The sequence below is a fragment of the Numida meleagris genome, chromosome 5 (assembly GCF_002078875.1).
Source record: "Numida meleagris isolate 19003 breed g44 Domestic line chromosome 5, NumMel1.0, whole genome shotgun sequence".
NCBI lineage: Eukaryota > Metazoa > Chordata > Aves > Galliformes > Numididae > Numida > Numida meleagris.
The window spans coordinates 2,819,427-2,835,726 of NC_034413.1; the positions used below are offsets into that span (position 1 = coordinate 2,819,427).

Consider the following 16,300-nt stretch of genomic DNA (forward strand, 5'->3'; position numbering starts at 1 on the left):
AGGAAAAAACCCAACCTCTTGCAGTTTGGTGGAGTTATTGAACTAGAAATCAATTTTCTACCAGTCCGATTGCAGGACACGCTCTGCTAAGTTTACATTTTTAGTATGGAACTTAAAGGACCTTTGGCTGAGCGTAGCGCGTGGGTCTTGGAGAAGCTGTGAAATGGGCCACAACAAGAAGCTCAAATTTAATAAAATAGCAGGTTGTGTGTGGAGAGGGAAAGAAATCAGGAGTTCTGTCATAATTCACTCTTTGATAAAGACAGCTAGCTGCACTGCAGCCACAGTCTGCGTGGGTCGAGTTATCATCTCGCCCTTCCTATTTTGCTCAGTGCTTTGGTTGACACCAGCGACTGGCTTCCTAAGAGCTCTGAGCTGCATCTCTGCCTTAGACTTAGTTTAAGTGACACAAGTAAAGTGATTTTGTTTTTGTTTTTACACAGCGTCAGGGATACTGTGTGAGTCAGTATTTGTTTGGAGGGCTCTTATTTTCTCGCTCTTAGCAGCTAGATGAGTGTAACATGTAATATTGAAATAGAGTGAAATAGCTTACTCATGCTGAAAGCCTTAATGTCCACAGCAATTGTTACTGAAGCAATCATCCCCCAAAAATTCAGTCTGTGACTTCCTCCCTTTTATTGTGGCTTTATCCTTGCTAACAAGCTACTGGCTCTTTATGAGTACCGATGATAGAAATACCGGAGAGTTAAAATACTATTACCTTGTTACTGTCATTTTGATCACTGATAAAAGCTGTCCTGACTTTCTGAATACGAGTCTTATCTTGCTGTGCTGTGTTCCGTTGCTTATGTTGGAAACGCAAATGCTCTAAACAAATATCTTTCAGTCATTCCATCTTGCACAATATTTTCATAGTTATTGCTTTCTGTAACAAAATCAAGGTGGTCTTCAGAAGTCTTTGTAAGGCTTTGTAAGTGAAAACCATGCCCCAATACTGAAAAGGTTAATTGATGCAGCCAGTTAGATGTGGATGAACCAAGTAATAAAAGGCACAGTGAGATGACTGTCAGGTTGGAGCGTGAGTGATAACTTTCCCTTGCACTAATAAGATAGAAACCTTTTACAATGGTATTTTCAGTTTCCAAGTGGCATTCAAAGGCGCCATGAGAAAAGAAATGCTGGACGTGACACAGTCGTTGCTTTCCAGTCAGTCACATAATTGGCAATGTAATATAACCTTTAGTCAACAATAAAATTAACCTTGATTCCAGACAGATACGTCTATGCGCAGAGAAAGGATCTCTGTTGTGGGTGCTTTTTGCAAGCAGTGAATTATTAAGGAAATACAATAACCTAGCTGCAAAATGAAATTGGATTGTTGCCTCTCAAAATAGAAGACCTTCTTAGTCGTGGTTGCTCTTAATAATGTGCAGCCAGTCGGTTGGGTGATTCAGTAAAAGGTTTCCTTTCCAACCTGCTTTCCTTCCCCTTCGCTTGCTTTTTTTTTCCCCCAAACTCTGTGGCTAGGATTGTCTTTTTTTTATACCTGCCTTTGTGCATGACTGTCTCCTATAGGCATACTTGGACATAGAAGATCTTGAAGACAAGTACGTGTGTTTAAAGCAAGTAGTAAAATATGTCAGTTGATTTGTAATTTTGTAAGGTGTTCTATACTATAGCTTTAAATAAAACATCAGAAAAAATAAGATTGTCACAGTTATGAAATTTAAACTCTGCAGATATTCTTTAAAAACAAAAATAACCCCAATCCTCTGCCATCTAAATACAGTCAGGGTTTCAACTGAGGAACGCCTTGGACTGTTAAGTTAATGCTGTGAATATTTAGTGGGGAAGGAAAGGTGCTGTCAGTGGGCTTCTGAATGCTGTAGCCTGAAATTGAAAATAGCTTTGATACGAAGGAGGTGGGAAACCTTGAGAAAAATAAGATTGCTAAGAGCATTGACATATTTTCTCTTCTCTTGCAATCAGGGTCACTGCTATTACCACGGCTACGTACGAGGGTACCCCAATTCGTCAGTCAGTCTCAGTACCTGCTCTGGACTCAGGTGAGACAACGTTTTAGTAACACTTTAACTCTTTCATAAGTCATCTTTCTACTCACTAAGTTTTGGTTTACCAATATCTGCTTTTCAAAGGGTTCCACAATCTTTGTAAGCTCATTTACCTTGCTGCACCGAAGAGCGAAATGGAATTTAGAATGCAATGCTGGGGATGTCCATGGGGGTTCTTGCAGCAATTAGGTGCTTGGCACGTTTTGGGGCTGGCAGTGCCCACTGGCTGTTTCACCAGTGATGCAGGACTGCTTTGCAGATGCAACTGGTGCACTGGGCAGCAGCCTAGTCGATAAAAGATTTTGGTGTGGAGCTCAATAAACTGCAATGATGGCAGGTATGATGCTCGCTGTTCAGATTTTAGCTGCTCGTTAACAGAAAAGTAGCAGATTCGTCTTGCTGAAAAGAAAATCTCTTCTGATTTGGAGAAAGAAACAGGCTGACAACATTTTAAATACACAATGGACACAGTTCAGGAAACAATTATCTTCCTTACTTGGACAATCAGAGGCTGGTATTTACTCACAGAGCTGTTCCAAATCACTGTAATTAACTGTAAATTGGCTCTAGTGTTCTCCCTGGAAAACCTAGTTTTCCTGTCAGGTTTCCAGCTGCCTCAACCTTTTCTGGGTTTGTTTAATTTATCTACAAACAGCACGAGTAGCTGGAGTCTTATTTTTTTTCTTTTTTCCCTTGAATTTTGCATTTTGTGCAATAGTAGTATTATCACAGCTATTATACTGGAGCTCTGGAATGGAGAAGAGCAGAGCACAGCTTGCCACCAGGACAGCTCTCCCTCTTGTTCACAGCAGTGGGTTGGATTCCTGTGGATCATTCCCACACAGAGAGGGATTTTCAGGGTTCTTCAGTATTTATCTGCTGTCTTCCACAGGTTTGCTTTAATGAACCCTTTGCGTGAACCATGGCAGCGTGCGTTCAGCAGTTGTTCTCACAGTCTGCAAAAATACAGTGCAGTGTTCTCGGTGCTTGAAGCACTGCATTGCTAAATGGATTGCACTGCTGGAAGGTCCACAGGGAACATGTGCATTCTGCAGGAAAGGGTCTGCACTGCTGTCTTGTTCCAGGCCCATCTAGGGAAAAAAAGCATGTTCAGGACAAATGGTTTCCCCACGCTAAATGCATTTTATTTCTTTTCTAATTTGCTCATCCTCCTCTTAAAAATGTTGAGCTTGCTGAATCCTTTCCCAGTTTTAGGTAGTCAGATATGTCAAGATGCTAGCAGTGATGTTTTTCTCTCATCTGGCACCGCTGCAGATTAATCCTCAAAGTTCAAGCCTTTATTAGGTTCCTTTCCCCATGGGAAAGTGGGCAGCAACTTCTTTTTCAGGCAACACAAGTTTCTGCTCTAGCAGAACTCAGGCCGTATCTTGCCATCTATGCCCATGTAACTGCTGCATTCACTGCTGAAGTTGTTCAAGGCAGCATCCATGAGCGATGACAGCATGTGATAAGGGTGCCTGTGGAGTTATTCTGCAAAATTTGTTTTGCAGCCTGTAGCCAATGGTAATAGCTTCTAGTCATCACCTGGGCTTGATTTGAGCCAGGGGCGTCTGGTTCTAAGGCTTCATAATGAGCTGCCAGCTCCTTGAAAGATCCAGGCCCTCATTAAAACTTGTTGGGAACAAAGAGCCCAAATGGCCGCGCTGAGGCCCTGGGAGCGCCGAGCATCTTTCAGAACCAGGCCCGCAGGTCATGATATACCTCTCTCACCAAAACATTACAGTAGCGCTGTGTCCCTTGAGAACGTGGGTGGATAGTTTTACTGCATGTGATCCAGTCTTAAAATAACATCAGGGGAAACAGAAGAGTTGAGAACTGCTCCATAGCTCAGGCCGCGTGAGGGCCGTCCCTGGGGCAGCCCTTCCACCGGCAGCAGCATTGGCAGGAAATGCTGCCCTCCTCAGAGAGGCTGTTTCTGGCTTTATGACAGCTCCTGACTGAATTGGACGTATCTCTCTGTCTTGGTCTCTCCATCTGTGAAATCCGTTTAATGATTCTTACCTACCTCATGCAGCCGGAGTGCCTGAAACACATGTAGTGAAAGGAAGTGCAAGCTGTTGGCTCACCAACATCTCCAAGCACCCAAATCCCCCCCACACCCACCATACATCAGGCATGCAGGGGTAGGAGCAGTGTCTTTTCCCCCAGGGTTCATTAAAAGGCATGAAACTAATGTTAAAGGAGAGATTCCAGATAATAGCATGAAACCCAAGTGTTCTGAGTTAGTCAAAGAAGCAAAAAGGGATCACAGGAGTTACTGAGACAGAAATAGGGGATAGAACAAAACCCCTCGTTGCCACTTTTATTGATCTGTAGTGCACTCACTTATTGAATTCTTGTTTTTACCTCCATTTCAGAAAAGGAAGCATTATATCTAGAAAAGATATAGAGAGGGGCAAAAAATGATGATCAAAGGTATGGAATGGCTTTTATTCAAAAAATAGACTAGGATTTGTCAGTTTTGAAAGGAGATGATGGAGAAAAGGGGTATGATGAAGTTAGACTGAATGTCATGCTGGAGAGGGGACAATTATGAATATTCTCTGAAACCTTAAAATTAGAAGGCATCTAACAAAATTTTAGAGCAAAGGAAAGCGCTTTTTTAATTCACCACATAATGAAGCTTTGAAACTCATGATCACAGGTAGTGTTAGTGGCAAAAGTGTCAGTAGATTCCAAACATGGTGAGACAACGCAGGGAGGGGAGCAGGGGGAGCCTCTCCGGGCCTGTCAAACCCTAAGACATCCTGTACAGTTACACTGTCAGAGCTGGGACAACAGTCTGTCAAGTTCTTTTTATGCTCTTATGCCTTACCCCTAAGAATCTGCTGTTGGCCAGCCTTGGGCAGGGTGCTGGTCTGGTGGAACCTTGTTCTTGGTCTAATATGACCATCAAGTGCTAATGGGGTATGGTTGGGCACTTGGGAAGCATTGTTAGCTTATAAATATGGCGTGATTAGTCTGCCTATCATCAGATCCAAAAAAGAATGAAGTGTGAAATCTGCAAGCTAAGGCAGGTTAGACTAGTTTGCATTTTTCAGGGAGGTGGAGGAGAGGGATATAAAGTTAAGTGAGAGGTATACTCAGGTCTCGTATTTATAGACACTACCATACTGCAGCTATGTTACATCCTCTCAGACATAACATTTGAGTGGCTCATTTTACATAGGATTACAAAGGCATAAATAGTTGGATTGATGCTGACAGCAGCCTAAATTTCACGTTAGGGGAGAGTACAGCCATGCTGCAATCTGTGTCCTGCTGGGTCCTCAAGAGGAGGAAGAGCTGAGTGCTGGAAAGGTGCCGTATCTGATGAATGGGAACAATGGGCAATCAGGATTTCCAGTGCTTCTGTCTAGATGAGAAAGCCAATTAGATTGTCAGAGCTTCTGGGCAGGTGAACACCTGACCAAACACAGTTGTTTCCTTCCTGTCTTGTGGAAATACCCTTCTGTTTATCTAGTTCAGAGGCTCTTCAAGGTTTTAGCAAATAGTTTTGGCCTGCAGCCACCACACAACTCTTCTATGATAAAACTGTATACGCTTGAGTGATTTCTTTTTATTTTTTTTTCCCCGTTACTTTCTCTGCAAGTGCAGAAGCTGGTGTATACACAAAAATGCAGCCTGAAGAAGAGCACAGCCTCTGTGATCTGTGCTGAAGTGCAGGAGCTGGCAGGGGGATGTGCAGGTCCAGAAGCATCTGCTGCAACCTCAGTGGTGGGAGGCTCCCACAAGTGCCTCGGTACTTAAGGGATGCAAATCTCATGGGAAGCCTTTTCTTCCTATAACACCGTGATGTTCTTGAAAATCCTGAGAATCTCTCAGTGTTACCTAATTGCCCGGTAATGAGCCCATTCACGTGTATGAAGTATTCAGTCACTGTCCATCCCCACCAGTAACTGGAAGATACTGTGTCCACAGTGGTGTTAGTAGGGTTGCAGTAGGCAGTCATTCTTAATGGGATTACATGGTTATGCAGCACGAGGCTGGCAATACTAGAGCCATCCATTTGTCAAAAGAGCTGGTCAAACTCACTGGGTCCCAGACACGGTTAGCTGAAGGGGACAGTTCTGTGCCTGTTGTCCTTGTGTTTGTGGTATGCCCTCAGGCATCGCTGCTACCGCTGGAACAAGCATAAGAGATGATCCCTACCCAATAGGTTGAGCCTGCTCCTTCTCCCTCCTGTCATGTCTAACAGCATTTATCAAAAACAACATTTAATGCATTTTGTGACTTGAAATAACACCTTATGAGCCTTAATGTGATGTGCAAGTTTCAGTCAAGCTTTCTTTTATGACTATACTACGTGCTGCATGATACTAGTAAGTGCGTTCATTAAACAGGTGCTGGTGCCACCATCTCTTTTCTCCTTCACCTTTCTCTGCTTTCACTCGTCAGCCTGGTCACCCTCCCCGTTAAGCTCACATCTGACTTCTTTTGATAACACAATTACTGTTTCTTGCCATTCAAATGTTGGACGTGGAATTGCATTATCACTTTTGATTCAATATCTCCTTGCTTAAATTCCAGGCATCAAAGTTGCAGGCCAATATATATTCACTCTGGGCATGTCTGTCTTGCGCTGAGGAAGGATTAAGTGCATGCTACAGTATTCTCTGGGTATGACTACATTTTTGATGCTGTGCTCTAGAATATATTTTCAGGTTAATGAAAGGCATTGGCTGGAATAAAACATGTATTTGACTAACGATGTGTCTGAGTGAGAGCACCTCTACCGCTGCTGCAGTATGTAAAACCAGTAATGCTACTGCTCTGACCTCCCTTTGAGATGCTGGCCTTTGTTGATGTGGGTCAGGCCTGCTATTTTAATAGAATTCTGATGTGCACTGTAACAGTATTACTTGAGTCTCATGTGATGCTGTTCCTCAGCAGAACGTTACTGTGTGTGGTTACTAAAATTTACCCTGTTTGCAACTGGGTTGCTGCACAGAAAGAGGTGAATTGCCTGGCCAAGGCTGCCTCCAGGGCAGTGGTGGATACAGGAGTACTTCTGTCTCCCATTCTCTGTATTCCCCGGTCTTTTAAAGCTTAAAAATGGCCAAGCCATTTGGAGTATATCTAAAGACCGATTAACCTATTAGAAAAACAGTCCACCTAGTTCAGTTATCCCAATAAAGTGTTCATCTGCGACTAATTAAAGCAGACTAAAAGTGAAGTTTTCATTCACGGCTTCATTTTTCTTCCCCTTTTTTTGTTTGTTTGCCTGCTTACGCGCCTGGGAGCTTGTTAGACAAGTCTTGGGAATGTAAAATTTACAGGAAAAGTAAATAAAAATGCCTCATCCCTCCACAGATCACCTTCTGGTATCACACATGTTGAGAAATGTGGCAGTTACTCATTGCCACACCTCCATCACGGGCATCAGAACAGTACTCCAGGACCAGAAGGCTCCACTTCTGTTATCTGTGCAGCTAAAACACACTGAAATCTGTATTTGTATGGGATCTGACCTTTACTTTTGAAGCTGCGGTATTAATTACAACATAAGGACCTGTAGGTTTTTAAGTAGCACATGAGTCCTGTACGATCTTCCTCTGTGGACAGAGGCAGACTCAATGTCAATGTGTGGTGCGGAGCACGACAGCCCTCTAGTCTAATTAATTTCTTACAGGCTGAAAACATCTACATTCCAGTGGTAATAGGGCTTTTTATTATTATTGTTTAGCAATGAGTGTAACTTTGAGCTTCATTAGAACCAAATGTTTAATTGCATTCATGGATATCAGATTTATTGATTTACTTAACTTTCTCCTAACGCTGCAGCAGAATAATCTATCACGGTTTCATGTGATGCTGTCCCAGCCAAGTTTTACTTCAGCATCACAATTTCTCAGACAAGTATGCATTGATGGTTTATGTTGGCTGGGCCTTTGCTTCTGCTGACAAGTTGGAAAAGAAAAATCCCATTTATATTTTGAGATTTCCTAAAGCCTGTTGATTTATGAAATACGACTGGCCTTGTGTTAGGTTTTGTTTGGGTGGTTTTTTTTCCTACTTTTTAAGAGGATAAAAAAAATCCCATTTGCTTTTATTGCTGATTTAAGTAGAGGATTTATTCCATCAAATTACATTTCCCTAAATGAGATATTCTTTGCAAGGTAAGCAGCACTTGATAACAAATTAGTTACTTAAGTTATGTTTCAATTTCTTTTGCCTTGAGATGGAGTGAGAGTTCCCATCATAACCTATCCCCGTATGTCCATGTGTCATATAATAGTATGTAATAGGAAAATACCAATGAGTTGTTCATATTTTGAGCTGATTAGCAGCAGTGAGGATGTGGTTTGTTTGGTGCTGAGCCCCAGACATGAGCAGGGCTCCAACCCTGCTCAGAGGCAGAGTGAAATATCAGCTTGGGCTCAAGACCACACTGAAGCTGCTTCCAGTTGGCATGAAGCCCATGAACTGATGTCTGGACATGCTGCACTATGTAGATTTTACTTCCCCCCCCCCCCCTCTGCTACTAGTGTTGGTGAGCCTGATTGTTTTAGATGGCAGCTGAATTGTCTTGTCTTTCCTGCTCAGCTGTTTTTGAAGATCTGAGTTTTTAGTATCGCTATCATATGAGACTGGAGAAAATGAAGACACCATGGGTTAGATAACTGGAGACCTAAAAATTATATTTTATATTGCATTTTTTCCCCCCAGTATGTCTAAGTTCAGAAACTCTGGTAATCTTCTGTTGAAGTAAGGGTGGAAATCTCACAGATTTCTAGAGAAATTGGTCTTTTGTCTGCTCATAGCTGCCTCTCAAGCATTCATGGAGTTGCTGAAATACCTTTGGGGTTCCTTGTGTCATTTTTGATTGGGATTTTCTAGTTTAATACACTGTTTGCTTCTTCTGAAAAGCGTTGTATTATTTAACATTAACGTCTCCTGAGAAGTGAAAGTTGTTCCATCTTAGTCTTTGGGGAACATGGGCTGACTCGGGAGTATAAGAGAGCCACCGTAACAGAGGCTTTTTGAAACAGAAAAGTTTGAAAAGAGTAATTACCAGTATATTCAATTTGCATCAAATTCTCAGTTATGAAAGGCTGGTAAGTATCATTCATCAGATCCTGCTACGTCAAATAAGAAACCATCTTTTTTGTTCCAGTTGTAAGTGCCATGCTTGGCAATGGTCAAGATGGAAAATGTGATTATAGGAGAAGAAAATTAGCAAAAAAGAGAGCTGGCCAAGAGAATTCATGTTTGATATCTGTTATCTTGTTATGGATGGTCACAAGCTGGGTGGAGGTGTCCTGCAGGCAGTGCTCAAAGGACAAAAATGCATTAAATAAAAGCTATTCTTTCCTTCATCCCAAACTACAGATTTCTATTTTACCATGGGATTACTTCATATGCAAAGGATGGTACAGTTCTTAAAGGCTTGTGCTGTCATTTGTGAAGGGAGTTTCGGTGGCAAGTTGACTAGGCTGTCCTAGCACTGATTTGCTCCACTGAAAACAAAGTTAATCGCTTTGGTGTCTGCTCATTTGTCTGTGTGTCCTGCAGTGAAAGAAAATGAGGGGTTGTGAGTTACTTTAGACAGTACCTGGGTATACAAAGGAAGTGTTGGAAACCTAGCATTTATGGGGGGAAGGAAAATAAAGGGTATTAAGTCTCTCCCTCTTCATTGTAAATAATTAAAGAAAATTACATGTGTGTGTCTCTCTCTCTCTATATATATACATATGCTAAGGTTCTAGGAGGAATGAAGCTAAACATTAAAAACAAAACCTTCATGGCTTCATGTTGTCTGGGAGTTGTTAGTAAAGGGAGATGGTCAGGCTGGCCCATTTCGAACAGTGACTAATGGACTTCTGCCTCCATTGCTGGTTCCAGAAGCCTCCAGAATTAAGTGATTTATTGCACAAGGGAAAAACAACAACCCTTACTTGATTATGCTGATTACAGAGTTGCTGATTGTTGGAGTAAAGTGGATATGTTGTCCTAGTTTCCTAAATTCTTCAAGGAATAAGGCAGATCTTAAAATAATTTCTTAGAACTGCAGATTGTAAGGTTACTGAATCACATCACAACGGGCTTGGAGGTCTCCCATATGTCATTCGTGCTATCGTGTATCCAAGCTATTGCTACAAAGGTTGCTGTAATAAATCAGTCCTGCTTTTCCAGCTCTCATCCATCACACACAGCATGCCTGTGTGATGGGTAAATCATACATCTTACCTGATTTGCCAAGGGTACTAAGGAAGCTGCAGATGGATTATCAGAGCCTGACTCTCAGCTCAAATCAGTACAGTACTCTCCTTTCGTTGGAGGTGTTACTGTGAATGCTCTTGAACAGCCTTTTTAATATCGTGGATTACCAGTCTTGTTTTTCCTTGGACCTCTAGCTGTTATGGTTTGCATGAAATGGTCATTTGTTGGCTTGAGTGAACCAACAACCAACAAATTGGTTCAACCAAGCCAATGCGAAGGGTGTTTGTTAACAAATAGACTGTCAGCTTGAAACCAAAGTTTCAGTTAATTGATTGGGACTTTCTTTATCATGTATTTCTAAGATCAGAATAGCCAGGACAGCTTTTTCCAAATAATTTCACTTTTTATTTTTATATCAATCTTTACGATGTCATTAACCTGCCTCTGGTTCCTTCCACTGCTTTTTTCCTTTTTTAAACCTTCTGTAGAATTGTATAGAGACATGCACTGGTCTTACAATGCTTATAGTATAGGAATTTTAGGTAGATAGTAGTATTCCTGCTGAAATTTTGCCAGTGTGAAGGGATTTATGCATTCATAATTTAAATACATGGAAACTACGCTATTCAGTGTAGCGTCTAAATGATGAGTACTTGCTACACCACATAATCAAATATTTATCAATATTTAACAAAAAAAAGCTAAAAATAAAAGGATTTTAAGGGATGCCTTTCTTTGGTCACATAATTGCCTAAGGAAACTCAATATTCAGTTTGATGCAGGAACTAAGACCCTCTTGAGTTGACAGTATGTGCTTGGGATACTAGTTAGACAATAGTAAGTCAGACTTTGAATACTAAACGCTTTCCTCTTGCAGACAGAACTCGGGTAGAGATGACTGTAAACCTAACCTGTGCCTTCCTATGTTATCATGCCATCCTGATGTCCTCTTTGCACACTGCAGCTGCCAGTAACGCGATAGGAGTGCATTTGTTGGTGGAAGACCTTTGGGATCCTCAGATAACTCGGGGTATTGTGGTAAAAAATACATTTTTGGGAAGTAAGTTATTTTAAACAGGAATCCTTTAGTTAATATTTCTGAACTGCATTTTACTGCCCCACGGTGCAGAGTTTAATAACTCGTTTTGATACTCTAGTGCCTCTTTCATCTGGCAGGTTTGATGCTTGCATCAGCATTTGGTTTAAAAGGTGTCTGCAGATCATAATAAATTCTTTCACTCTGTACCTTCTCTTGTAAAAACATTTCACCACACTTTTGTTCATTCCTGTTTGCAACGGGTCCTCAGAAGCACGCACATCATTACTCTAGTCAGCAATGGCAATGCATCACGGGGAGAATGGAAAACACATAAAACACAAATGTAATTTTGTTCTACAGCACGACATTTCAGAAAAGGAAAATTTTCTTTGAGCCATAGCTTCTTGTAAGGTGTAGTGTGCTGTAATGACAAATATACAGCTTTGATGTTTCCTGCTCCACCCGACCATGATATTGTAAATCAACGTTTTGCTTTTTCGTATTCCTTTGTTATTAAAACTTGTTGTAACCTTGTAGAAGACAAACATGGGTTTGTTCTTGAAAGCCATGCATCTTACTCTGCTGTCTCATGTAACAGGGGAATTATTGTGTTTGAAAACAAAAGCTACATTCTGGAGCCGTTAGAAGGGGCTGCAAGTGAACACAAGATCTACCGAGCAGAGAACTTGAAAATAGTTCCAGGGTCTTGTGGCCACCAGTTGGACGTCTCTGCCATGACGGCTGCTGACACATCACACCACTCTCAAGCCGGCAGGGTAGGTGCATGCTGTGGTTTTATGTTTCTAGTTTGCTAAGTACCTTCCTGGTAGCATCTCCATAACGCTGTCAGCCATAACTCATTGTTCCAGACTCATTTCCTATGTCCCTACTGAGCAGACTACTGCTAAACCACACAGTCAACTTCTGTTGATGACATGTGCTTAAGAGCATGCCTGAAGTTAGGCATGTGCTTACAAGATTTGCTAAAGCTTCATTACTTTTTCTCGCTCCTTTATTGCTTTTCCTCATTCTTTTTGGTAATGAGATAGCACAGGAAAAGTTTCATACTACCATAGTAATATATTTTGTTCATGTATGATTATAGCAACAATTTAGGACCCCATAAGAGCACTGAGCAATGTCTGGAAAAGTTCTTGGCCAGCCAAGGTGGAAAAGAACATGAGAGCTGTGATGCATTGAGAATAGTGTTTTAAAACCTAAATGAACCTATGCGTTCTAACAGGAAAGTATCCTGTGCAGACAAAACAAATTCTCACAATATTATCTTACAGTTGTATTATTGTAATTGTTTCTATGTAAGGAGTGCAGTTAACATGAAATGCATCTCACTAATGGAAACGGTAGAAAATGAGATGAACTGAAAACTTGAAAAAATACTATAACAAATTAATGTGCATGTTGGATGTGGATTGCAGGAAAGACTGTTTTAGATGTTAAGAAATTATACAATGATACAATTCTGACCTCATAATTTATTAAATGTCACATTCTGTGCTTTATAGTTACAGGTACTACTAAACCCATCCAGTTAATTGTTAAGGAAAGTAACCTAAATGGCATTACCAGATTTTAGTTATGTAGTGGAATTAAATTATTTTATATTTTAGGAATGTCGAGCATTATCTGTCCAAATTTCTTTCTGTTTGAAAAATCTTGTATTAGCTGTTACAGATGCAACTTCACAGGCTAAGCATTTTTCTGAAAAGGTGTGAAGTCTGTAGGTTGAAAGTGCTGACATTAATCTGCATGAGTTTTGTTTATGATTTCTGCTGAAATATTCTGTATTAATGCACCCTGATATCATAAATACATCTGTGACATGCGCTTTGTGTTCTTTCTGGGAAACCTAAGAACGGAAGAAAGCCTTCCAGCCTGTCTTTCTGTAAATGCAGCTCTGCCAGTACAGGCTTCCTTACAATGAAGGTTCAAATATAGGTTTCTACACCAAGCCAGAGTGTTTCTGTAGGTCGTACCACACCCTAATAGCTGTACTTTCAAATTATTTAATGTGCATGGAAAGATACTTTTCGCATCTTTAAGGTTTCCCCAAAATGTTTGGGACATTCAAGTGAATTGTGCAGAGGCAATCAGCATAACACCAGGCAACTGAAATGAAAAGCATACGTATAAATCTGATACATTCAAAACAATTTCACGATTGCCCTCATGGTTCTCACATTCTGTTGATGGCTTCAACTGCACGTTAGAATTCACCTTACATATCTGAAAGATATTGTTGCAATGGTTCACTGGACATAAATATGAAACCTGTCACCAACCACATCACAGAGTTGGGTAAAATGCTTGTAATGAGTATGCTGGCTACGCTTTTAATGTATGAATTCTGGAAGTTGTCAAATGTAATATGTGGACTGAATTTTCACATTTCGGTGTTGTCATCAACTAAGTAGGCTGTCAGGATACACTGAATAATGATGAATTGCAAATTATTGAGACACAAGGCTGCTCCACATTATACTGGGTCACAGAAGTAAGCACAAATCCAGAGTCAGGTTTAGGGCATAATGAAAATTTCAGGTTTCTTGGCAGACTTGAGGTAGTTTTGAGTTTATTTCACTGACCTTTCACATATCTACGTTCAGTAAATACTTATTGAGCAGAGCTGAAATGTTAGATCAATGTTGCACAGATTTAGACTAGCCTTTGGTTTAGATTTATGTATGAATAAACGATGGAAAAAACAATAGACTCAGCTTCCCAGATCCAAACATGAGTTTTGACAGATCAAGTCAGATGGTACAGCAGGTGTGGGCAGACACATTTTTCTCAGTTAGGGCTGGGTATATATAAATTTTGAGTCATTTCATAATGCAGGGGGCCCTCAAACTGCAGCAGGGAGTGTGGCATCCAGGTTAAGCTCCATTGGTAGAGGATCCTACAGAAAGCAATCATTGCATGTGATATAGTCCCTCTAGTATGGCTTTTCTCTGTAGCCACACAAAACAGCCATTTCAGTGGTCCTGGTGGATCACAGATCAGCTGATCTGGGAATTGGATCACAGAGAAAGAGAGAGGCTGCAACGTTGCACTGTGAATCCAAGCTAAGCTGATTCCCAGGCAGGGGAGCACTGAAAATATATGGTGTTATAGGACAGCAGTTTTGCAGTAAGATCAGGTATTGGAGAAGCAGAGGAGCAGGACAGCAATCAGTCAAAAAAAGTGTCTTGTCTCCCCTCTTGTATATCTGTCACAGCTGTATTATTGGCTCTTCATTTTAACTCTGAGTGATTAAATCAGGCACTGGATTGTGTGTTGGTGCAGTTGGCTGCAGAAAGCAGACTGAAAGAAGGGATAATTAGGTACATCTTATAAATAAATATCATATCCAAGGAATACACATAGCCTTCAGGCAAATTGCAGGAATGGATTCATTATGCAAATCAGTCATCAGAGGCTTATATGATTATACCCTGCTAGCCAATTTCTCTCAGGCTAACTCTCTTCAGTCCACATAATTTTACTTTTGGTAAAATATGAATGGCTTACTGACTGGGGTAACAGAGCCCTTCTTATAACTTTGCACCTGGGTAGCATCTCAGTTTTCACTCTCCATTTAGAAGAAGACCAGAGGCATCTTAGGGGCATGTCTCTAATCGGGACTGCATAATAAATTTTGGGTTTATATTAGACATTCAGTGTCTGAGAGACCAGCTCTGTCACAAACAAAATCCACATAGCCATTTGCCTTACAGAACATCTTGCTGATGTTCATTGTGTGGTGGAGAGGTGAATCAAGCTCTGCCAGAGCACTACAGGTTCAGCTGAAGTCCACTGAGACCCTTCAAACCCCATTTGCTGCTGGTACAGAAGCAGCAGGAGGAGATGTGCTGGCTCCTGGGTGTCCTGCTGCCTGATGACCTGCATGGCAGAGGAGGCACGGGCATCAGGTCCATGCACACATCATGTCCACATTCTGGTGACACTTGCTTCCAGTAGAGCAAAAAAAAGATGGCAGAGAACCCAGTACCAAGAGAAGGTGTAAGAATATCTACCCGTGCTCATTTGCCAGACCAGCAATAAGTCTAACCCCATGAAGTGCAGCTGATTCTTAGTTCATTAATAGTAGCTTCCAATGCTTTCTTAGTTCAGAAACAGTCTAAATGGAAATTAATATTTTCTAGTTATTGTAGTTTGAAGGCTGTGTAGCACTATTAAATATGAGTATTTTAACTTTAGAATGCTAGAGTAACTGAAGGTTACATCTATTACTTTCCTCTAACCATTCAAAATCAGTCTGCAGATAGCAAGGAGAAACATTTTGGTTGTGTCAAGAAAACTTTGTGAAATTTGACAGAATGGTGACTTCCATTACTGACACAGTTTTGAAGGGGATTGCACAGTTTGCCTTGAAAGACTGTTTGCTTTGAAAAGCTTTAGTTGTGTTTTAGGTTAAGGAGCATCATGGTCATTAGTAGGTCATGCAACTGCTGAAGTTGCTTAATTCTGGCACAAAGATCTGATGTGCTACTTGGACCTCTGTTCCCTAACTGTCTTATTCCAGAGACATGGCAGAAATAATACAACAGATGCTCAGCTGGTGTAAATCACAGGACTTCTATGGGCTTTAACGTGTCTCTTAAATTTAGTGTAGCAGAGGACTTGTCCTATGATTAGTAAGATTACAAAATCATTTAATTTTCTTCAGTTATCTTTTTGGAGCTAAGCACTGTACTTCAGACCTGCATTTGGAACTGCACGTAGTGTGACGCGCTCTCTTATGTGAATATACAGATACAAAATCAGGAGTAAGCCATCTATTTTTTAAGCATTATAGTTTTCTACTCCAGACACTGATAGTTCATTTAGGTAGACTTTTTTCCTGCAGTTTTGGTCTTGGTTTTGGGGTTTTTTTAATTTTTTTTTTCTACATAATTGCTCAGTTGACTACTTGATCTGTCCTTTGCTTTACTCAATATCCCTTCATTGCTCATTTTCCCTACTGATGTTAGTGCAATATGTTTACATAAAGTCATTTCACCATTTCTTTAAGTACCTTGGAAAG

General features: G+C 40.8%; 1 protein-coding gene across 4 annotated transcripts in view; it reads left to right on the plus strand.

Annotated features, from left to right (window-relative positions):
• The window catches only part of ADAM12 (ADAM metallopeptidase domain 12), a 170,633-nt gene that overhangs the window by 96,962 nt on the left and 57,371 nt on the right, over positions 1-16,300 (plus strand). For all 4 annotated transcript variants that reach the window (XM_021398772.1, XM_021398773.1, XM_021398775.1 and 1 more), the window contains exons 5-6: positions 1,951-2,027; positions 11,855-12,032. In XM_021398772.1, coding sequence (XP_021254447.1) covers positions 1,951-2,027; positions 11,855-12,032 — 255 coding nt within the window. The remainder of the gene's footprint in view (positions 1-1,950; positions 2,028-11,854; positions 12,033-16,300) is intronic.